General features: G+C 31.3%; 1 protein-coding gene across 3 annotated transcripts; it reads right to left on the bottom strand.

The window, feature by feature from the left end:
- Positions 1 to 5,845: 5,845 nt before the first annotated feature.
- LOC112287531 (uncharacterized) lies at positions 5,846 to 9,211 on the bottom strand. 3 transcript variants are annotated; one of them, XM_073536648.2, is made up of 3 exons: positions 8,635 to 9,206; positions 8,315 to 8,371; positions 5,846 to 8,052 (listed from the first exon to the last, which is right to left on the bottom strand). In XM_073536648.2, exons 1-3 carry the CDS (start codon positions 8,786 to 8,788, stop codon positions 8,030 to 8,032), a joined length of 234 nt encoding a protein of 77 aa, XP_073392749.1. In that variant the 5' UTR covers positions 8,789 to 9,206; the 3' UTR covers positions 5,846 to 8,029. The 3 variants fall into 3 exon arrangements, with proteins under 3 accessions (XP_073392749.1, XP_024386350.1, XP_024386349.1); XM_024530582.3 differs by having other exon boundaries at positions 8,315 to 8,374; positions 8,635 to 9,202; XM_024530581.3 differs by having other exon boundaries at positions 8,315 to 9,211.

A 9,211-nucleotide genomic window follows, 5' to 3' on the forward strand; every position in this document is an offset into this window, starting at 1 on the left:
AATTAAAAAAATTTCACCATAAATATGCTATGATACTTATAATATCATCAAATTTGTGATTTTTTTTTTTTATTTCTTGAAATCCAAACCATTTGAATACACCTTTTACTTCGAAATGCTTTTAAAACCTAAATATACCTTCATATCACATGAAATCAACTCTTAAAAATCCTCCTATAAGTCCACTCTCAAATCTTACTTTGCAATCAATCAAAAAACCCTCGAATCAGTGTAGATGTATAGTTTTGTGGTTGGGGTTTGATTTTGACCTTGATTCACAACCAATCTTCTTCGGGTATCAATTCTTGGTATTTTGAGGTAATTTTTTTTTCAAACCTATTCTTAATTCTCTCCTAAAGATGTCTATATTAATTATATATATCATTTATTTTGATTTGGCTCATTTATGCTCCTATAAAGTGAATATAAGTCTCTTCTATAGGAAGGCAATATTAACACTTATTAAATTTTTTTTACTTTTGTGTCTTTTAATTATATTCCTAAGATAATTTGCTAAAATATTTTTATCTAAGCTCCTCTATAATATAATATTTCTTCTCTTCTTTCATCTAATGGCCATATTATTACACAACAATGCTAACTTTGAGAGCAAAAGAAGAATTCAAAAAGGAGCAATTGATGCTAAAAAGTCAATATTGAAGTCAATAAAAGAGAACAACTAAAATATTAGCAAACTTGGGATATTTTTTGTCAATCTATAAATTTGATTTCTTTCAAATATTGTATGTCTTTTATCATGTGGTAAATTAAAAAGTGTAATATTTTTTAATTTATATTGTTAATTAAATTAAAAATTATCAAGATTTGTAATCCACTATAAAATTACTTAGAATCTTATTAAATTTTTTTAGTATTTTTCAAGGTTTTTTTAAGAATTAACGAGACTTTTTTAAGATATACTTATGTTTTGATTAGAATTTAGTTAGAATTTATTTGAAGATTGATTAGCATTTGATTATGATTTGCTTACTTTTTTTTATTTTTAAACTTACCTATGATTTAATTTGATTGAGATTTTTTTTAAGAATTATTTAGAATTTAATAAGATTTGATTAAGATTCAATTAGTGTTTGATTAAGATTATATAAGGATTTTATCAAGATTTTATCAGGCTCTATTTAGGATTTTATTTAGATTGGCTTAAATTTTATTAGAATTTTTTTAAATTTTTTTAAAGATATTTTATGGTTTTTTATGAATTATTTTAGATTATAAAATAAATTATATGATTTTTGAAAAAAAATTGAGGTTTATTTAAAATTAATTTTAATACAATAAAAAAAGTTGAGCTATTTAAAATTATCAAAAAGATGTTTTTGAATACCTTATGCAATATTCTTATAAATCATAAATTGAAATTCAAAGTAAGATTAAATCCTTGTACAACTAGATGTTAAATGCATTCTTAGATTAATTTACATATAACAAAACAACATTTTGAAATATCAACCATGTCTAACTTTAAACTAATTTTAAGCAAAACATGGATATTACAAGTCTATTGAGACAAAAGTGGTACAATGTTAAAATTTTATTTTCTAAGTTTAAATCAATATACAAGGAATTTTTCACCTTTATGACAACAAACAAAAGATCAAATCTACTTAGAGATTTTTCAACATGTTGTTAAGAAAGCAAAAAAACTCCAACCTATAGTTAAGTATAATCCTTTAAAAGCAATAAAAACCAATATTATACAAAGGACTTTAAATAAACTCGTAATCTACACATTCACTTTCTTAAAGACTCATAATTCATACAAAATCAAGATTAGAGGCTAATTTCTCAATTCTTTAGATTTAATTGTATTATACAAATATCTTCAATTTCTATAAATAAGGTTCAAAATATAATGGAGTTTGGAATTCCATATATACTTTATATTAGGTTTTGCACCTTCTTCAAGCCTTTACATAATTTGTTACTTATTCATGAGTTACAACACATATTTTGATAAAAAAATAATTTAAAGATGATAATCTAGTTAATAATTATAAAGAAAAAATATATATTTTTACTATGCAACTATATCCTCTTACTTTTAAAGAGACATTCAAATTTGTATTCATTATTGTTTCAAGACTTTTTACCCAAGTCACATATTTAAGTCCAAAGTGGATTAAAAATGTCCAACTTATTTGAGATACATATAGTAAAATATAGAAATTAAGATAGATTAAAAAAACTCTATCCATTTAAAATATAAATAGTAAAATATCGGAATTCAAAGCATATTAAAAAATGATTTATCTACCTAAGAACTAATGTTATCTTATATAAAAATTAAACTTGAAATTAACTAGGTATTTAGCTATAGGAGAGTTTAATTTTATTGTGAGTTGAATTTACAATCCAAAATAATAAAGTAAGGTGTTTAGAAAAACCTTTTTGAAAATATTGAATTTCTTAGGTAAGCTTTTAATTGCCTTAAATACACTCTATAAATTTTATAAAAATCCTAGATATATTTTATCACATTCTAATCAATACAAATAAACCTAAAATAATCTTTAACAACCTTAATTAAATCATGAAGAAATTTAATAGAAATACTAAAGAAATCCTAATTGAATCTTAAGTTAATCTTATAGTGGATTTAAAACCTCAACTATTATTAAATTAAGTATAGTATTTAATTAAAATTTTAAAAATTCTCAATATTCTAGTTGAAAAGAAGCATGAAAAATTTGAAAAGAATTAAAATTACCAATTGGGAGAAAAAACACTTAATCTACTTAGATGCTTGTTGTTATCTTTCTTTGGCATTGATGTCAATTCTTTAGCATTAATAGGTCTCATTTTCACTATCCACTTGCTTTCAAATTTATACAAATGTTGAAATAAAAGTCAACTATCAGCTCACAAAAATCAGCTTAATCTAAATAACAAATTCCTTAGAATTATAGGAACCCTGACTAATTGTCAAAATCCAATCAAGATCTCAACTCACTTCCATTCTAATAATCATTGATTTTATTTTTCATTTAAGTTTAATTTTACAAAACACATCCAATAAAACTAAATTTACAAATTCACAATTTTTTACTCATAAATTTGCTATAATACTCACAAAATTTCTAAAATAAAAATCCTTTTTATTCCACAAAAAAAAGGTAATTTAAAACAACTATAATTTTGATAATTTTTCAAAAAAATAAGTATCCATTCAAAGTACTTAAAATTAATACCTAAAGTAATTTTATCAATTCTTCTTGCCAAATGCCTTTTCTAATCAACAAAATGAGTCCACACTTACAAAAGGCGTGTAATTTTATGCCACAGGATCTAGTTTCAATTCAAATTCATAATTGGTCTTTTCTAAGTATCAATTATAGATTTTTCTAAGGTAATTTTTGCTAAAAACTATTTTTACTTTAATTTAAAGATATATATAATATTATTTTTTTTGAGATAAATTTTTCAAACTTTTTTATAGCCCTACAAAGTAAATAAAATCTATTTTTACAAAAAAATGAACATCAATACTAAATGTTTTACCACCACCATATTTTTTACCTATTTTATCTAAAATAAATTTTTACTATATATTCAATTAAGCTCTTCTATAATATAATTTATTTTTAAATTTTTTTTAATAGTTATATTACAATATAACATTAAACATTCAAGTTGAATTAAGATCCATATGGTAAAGCATAGAAATTTAAGATTGATAAAAAAAATATATGTCCTACCTAAGAATCAAATACCTCTAATGGATTAAGTTCTTAATGAAAGAATATAAGACAAGCCAAAAATTTCAAATCTACTTAAGAACCAAATACTTGGATTAGATCAAATAAGATAAAATAAAAAGTGGTTGTTTTACTAAAGATGGATTGTTGCCATTATTAAATAAAAGTAATATAAGTGTATTATAAGACTAAATTAAGACTATTTTTTTCTTTATTATTCCCATTATTCTATTAAATTGATATTCCATCCATACAACTTATATAATCATTATTTTCTATAATGTTTTATCTTATTCTTCTCTTCTTTGTTTAAATTAAAGTAATGTTATATATAATTGAGCTTGTAATATTAAAATCTGTCCAATACTAATCTGTCCTTTTAACATTAGTATTGAACAGATTTTTTTCATTATTTATAATTTGATTTACAATAGAAATATCAAAATAAAGGCCAAAAAAAATACAATGGATTATAAATATATTCAATGCAAAGATAACAATAAAATAAAAATAAAAAAAGTAAAAAACAACTTGTAGGGCAACTTACAACAATCAACTATGTCTTATGAGAGTCATGACTTTTCACATGTACAAATTTAACAACCAAAAAAAGCCACGTTGGCTATTTGCACAACTTCACCTATCAAATGAGCATCAAAAAAATCAAAGCCCTTAAAACTTTCATTCTCTTAACAAAAAAAATTAAGTTTAAAAAATTCTTAGTATGTATAATTGAATTCTTTTAATATTCAATTAAACTACTAGAAAGGAAAAAATATATATATATATATATATATATATACTACAAAAGAAAAAGTCATTATGTATTCTTTCTTTAAGTGTCTTAAAAAATATAGTAAAAAATAAAATAGGATTTAAAATCTATTTAGTTTATTTAAATCATATATTTTTTTGCCTACATCTATAATTTTAAACAAAAGCAAAGAACTAAGAATTAAGAACTCACATAATTTTCTGGATTATGCACCTTCTTACTTTTATCTAAATTTTTAAATAACATTATTTGCCAAAGTTTGATTTTAATTTATAATTTTAGAATAATACTCCAATCTATACTCTGAGATGCATTTGAAAATTCAAAATAAGCCAATTACATACTATCCATTTATAAAAAGCAAAAAATACAATCATTAAAAAACAATATTAATAATATTAATAATATCAACCTAACTAAAAATATAACAATTACAAAAGAAAACATATTTACTTCTTATCTTAAAGTATTTGTTTTTAATTTAAATATATTTGGTATTTAAAAAATATTATATTTAATTAAAAAATAAAAAAGCTTTCACTGATACTTATTAAACTCATACATAAGCTAAACCAATATAAAAGAATAAGAAACATATTTTATTACACCATACAAAACAGCATATAAAATTCAATCTTGTTAGATTTTTCTATAAAACTACTTAATATGGTTCCATATGTCTTTTAAAGTTTTAAGAGTTTAAAAAGTGATTAATTTTTTTTTAATCTATCATGAAGATGAATGCCTAAAACAAACTCTTGAATCTGCCAAATCATAAAAATCACAATGTTTGAAGTAGTAAGACTAGCTTTGGTGTTGACGATAATGGTCTAAGGTTTTAATAAGAGGTATTTGAATATTGATACTTATGGTTGCATAATTAAGGCAATAGGCGGTGGTATATAATAGGCTTGAATAGCAAAGCTTGAGCTTGAAGAAGCCATCAGCTTTTGGACACAGCAGCAAAATGATGATATTGTGATAAATTAAGAAAAACAAATTACAAAATTACAAAAACAACAGACGAGACAAGAAAGTAATTATATGGGAAAATATAGTAAGCTGATTATTAATGGTTTATAAGATGATCAATCTTTAAAACTATCCACTTTGTATCAAGTGATTGCTTTACAAATTTTACTGATCATTACACCTTTATCAAGTAGAAAAATTGGTGAAATATCACATACAAAAATTGCGATTTGAATAGTAATGAAGAAACGTCCTATACAAGACGTGATCTCAACAAAAGACATAATAAACATGGATTGTAGTGCAGATCTCACTAAAAATTCATTACATTAATTAATTGCTTCAATACCACGAAAGAAAGAGCAAAGCAAGTACGAACAAAGACGAAAAAAGCAGTTTTATATAAATTGATGGCTACAATGGTTACAACCCTAAGGCTCTTCTGTTGAAGACTGAATGACTATAGTTGATGAAACGTAGGGTGTGACTCTTACGAAACGCTACAGCTGACTATACTAACACAAACCGGTCATCCCCACATCAAGCGAACACCCACCAAAACACGCTCCAATGACTATTACTCATCATAATTTGAAATACAACCCGAAGGAAAGAATAACACCACAAACACCACAAGAAGCTGACAAAAAGCCGATTAAAAGCTCCACACTTCCTGCAGACAAGCCCTGATCACCACTGCAGTACACACTGCCGCATGACACACTGCAGTCCAAAAGTGAGAACTTTGAACGAAGTCGAGAAAGAGAGGACTTAGGACGAAAGCTAAAAGCATACTTTGGAAGGAGAAAAATGACATAGAAGAGATACATTCTCTATATCAGTGCCCGAAAATCAAGAGTAGGGTGCTCAGTGCTGCTGGAGCCCGCAATCTGACCATCGTCGAGGCCAGCGAATTAAAAGAACAAGTCCCGAAATTCAGCGTCACTGGTGTGAAAGTCAACACCTCCGGCCTCAACTCCTTTCTGTGTCTTGGCTCCATCTGTATGCTGACTACGAAATTATAAATACACACACTTATGTTATGGGTTCTCTGCGTTGCTTGATTGCTCTGCCATTTGTGCGCTGTGCTCCTGCATATGCGAGCTGAAGTCACTGTAAGCTCCTTGCCTTGCAGACCAAGACTAACCTTAGAAAGTGAATTGGTCACATTTCCATGTCATGTCTGCTGTTGTGCAGGTGGAGGAAACAGGCCGAGCGATTGCTTGCGGGCACATTCGGCTCTTCCGGCCACAATCAGAGACTGCGATGTCTATCAGGAACGCGTGTCCTTCAGTGTTGCAAGCAATCCTGATGTGGTGATACGTGGTGTCCACGATTTGGGGCATCACGGGGAATCCTACTCGAGACTATGTCGTCATTTGCAACCACTCTGTTCCAACGCGTGTTGAATCTCCGCATAATCCCTCTCCTTTGGTTGGGACTCGATGAACATGTCCAATACATTGCAATTTTCACATCAAAAATGTTGTTATGATTTTTTCACTCACGACTTTTCAAAGTGAATACAGGTTCACGTTTAGAAAGGCTTCAACAAACAGCTTCAGATTTAACTGGAGAGCGCATGCGCCTTTCGCTTGACTCGCAGTCGTGTGCGTCTCAAGCCAACGGTGAAGAGACATGCTCCACTGTGATTACTCCACCTCACACAAACTATCGTGTCGGGTTTCGGTGCGCCAGGTTTTAAGAACTCGGGGTCCAAAATGTCGGACCTAACCACGAGAACCGACACTTACACCTCGATACCAATGCATCCCATTCGATAACACACGTTCTAGTTACAGCCTGAAATTATTGAACTTCATCAGACCTGAAAGTCTGGAAGACCTGTCGACTGACCTACCATAATTGGTGAACCAGTTCGATTAGCATTCGCTGCCCTGGGCTGCTTCTGAAGAGTGCAGCTGCCGTTCTACTCTTCCTCGATCGTGATCGACTTGTTCTCAATGCAGTCATCGGAGCCCATTAATAGAAACCTGCCGTTGCAATCCTGGTTCATATAACACTCTTGGTACATGGCATTGGATCAACGTGCACTTCGTAATACTAGCCCGGCTCCAACACTCTCAAATCCGTAAACACGAGGCTGTTGCCAACCTTGAGGTTCAGTGTCTTGGTGGTTATTGATGATCTGAGTGGAGCTCATGGTCACAACTTACGGGGCAGGATTAACCCTGAGAAGATTTCATAATGTACTAATCCGCTATACAGCCAAGACCTAGACCCAATTTATATATATCCCAGCAAACCGAACTTCTACAAATCTGGAAGTGTTCGACTTGTGTGAATGGAGAGGAAGGAGCTTACTGGGATTTCGGGGATCGGATGCACGATACTTTCTGTTGCTGGAAATTCTCTGCGTTATAGGACTTGGATCGCAGAGAATTGATATAATGGAATGTGTGAAAAAGTAACAAGGAACAAGAATCGCAAGGAATACTGCAAATATTTTTAACTTGAAAGCTGCAGAGGATTTGGTGTGAATGCGACATTTTGAATCACCGGCGAGTTGGGCGAAATTAAAGTCTTTAGGCCCGATTTCTCCACATTAGATACCCAACTTTTCAAAGCCTGCACTCACAAGTAAATTTCGTCCAAACTGAGAAATTCTGACATCTCAGCAAATCCATTGGCGTCAAGCTTTCGCGGAAGCAGTACAGGTTGCTGCATGGCAATTGTTACACATCAATTTAAGGCAAACGAAAATTTCTTCCTTCAATAGCGACTTTGACGCATTCTCAAGGATGCCGCTGTCCAGATCATCCTTGGGCTCACGCATTGTTTCTACGAATACTATATACCTATCCCAACATTCGGTTGAGGAGTGAAGTACCTTTGTGTCGCTTTTGATCTGGAAAGTCCTCTTCGTCCACCGCATGAAGTCTCTTCTCTTCTGGTAAAATGCAAATAAGGTTAGGGACAACAGTAAATTGAGTAGCAGAAGTGAAAGATACCAATTCTGGCACCAGAGCATAGACGCCTGCGACGCAGCTGTGTAAGTCACGCCTATGAAGACTAGACCAAATCCAATAACTTGGATAAGCTCGTTCCGAACCGCCCTTTTAGCCGACTGTAACCGATCGATACTACTTGATTTTTCACGACGAATTTGCTGCCAATATTCGTACGCAGTTTTCAATTCAGGGTATTCACCATTGTTCAACTCCTCCAAGTTTCTCGCACATCGTTCGGTGTCATTCCCAGGGTCAGCATTTTCACCCGACCTCGAACCCCCGCTGAAATCTATTTGCACATCAGGCAGCTGCACATCTGGTTGGGCTGACAGAATCTCAGCAACCGCAGCCATGTCACCACCGGCACTCTCGCAAGCAAACACTCCAAAATCAGAACGGCAGCCCGTGGCCACCACATTCCCCGATCCAAACCACCCCACCTCCAACTCCAGCGCCTCAATCTAGCTCAGGCAAGAAACAAACACATCGAGGCGCCTTCGCTCAAGTCGGCTTTGGGTGGCAGCTCTCCCACGCCCACACACTTGCAAACTGCAAAGCAATGCGTGTCCATGTTCCGGTCATGAATTTTATGTGCACGGGCATCATTCTTCAGCGTGCGCCAACGCGTATAAATCCTAATTTGTACAGATATGCCTTGAGACTCAATTCACCGACGCAGACTGTCGGAGATAAACTGCCGCAGTATATCTCCGACAGTCAGCAGTGGATCCGCCGACACTTTCCACACAATCGGACTCCCACCTCGAGGTCAGTTG

This window comes from Physcomitrium patens, chromosome 10, assembly GCF_059467195.1.
Source record: "Physcomitrium patens ecotype Gransden chromosome 10, ASM5946719v1, whole genome shotgun sequence".
Lineage (NCBI taxonomy): Eukaryota > Viridiplantae > Streptophyta > Bryopsida > Funariales > Funariaceae > Physcomitrium > Physcomitrium patens.

Bases quoted from the DNA above. Each gene is read 5' to 3' on its own strand.
- LOC112287531 (XM_024530581.3), bottom strand. From the start codon at position 8,788: ATGGCTGCGGTTGCTGAGATTCTGTCAGCCCAACCAGATGTGCAGCTG. The intron at 8,053-8,314 runs GTACTTCACTCC...TTGTGAGTGCAG, and splicing joins AGATCAAAAGCGACACAAAG to GCTTTGAAAAGTTGGGTATC.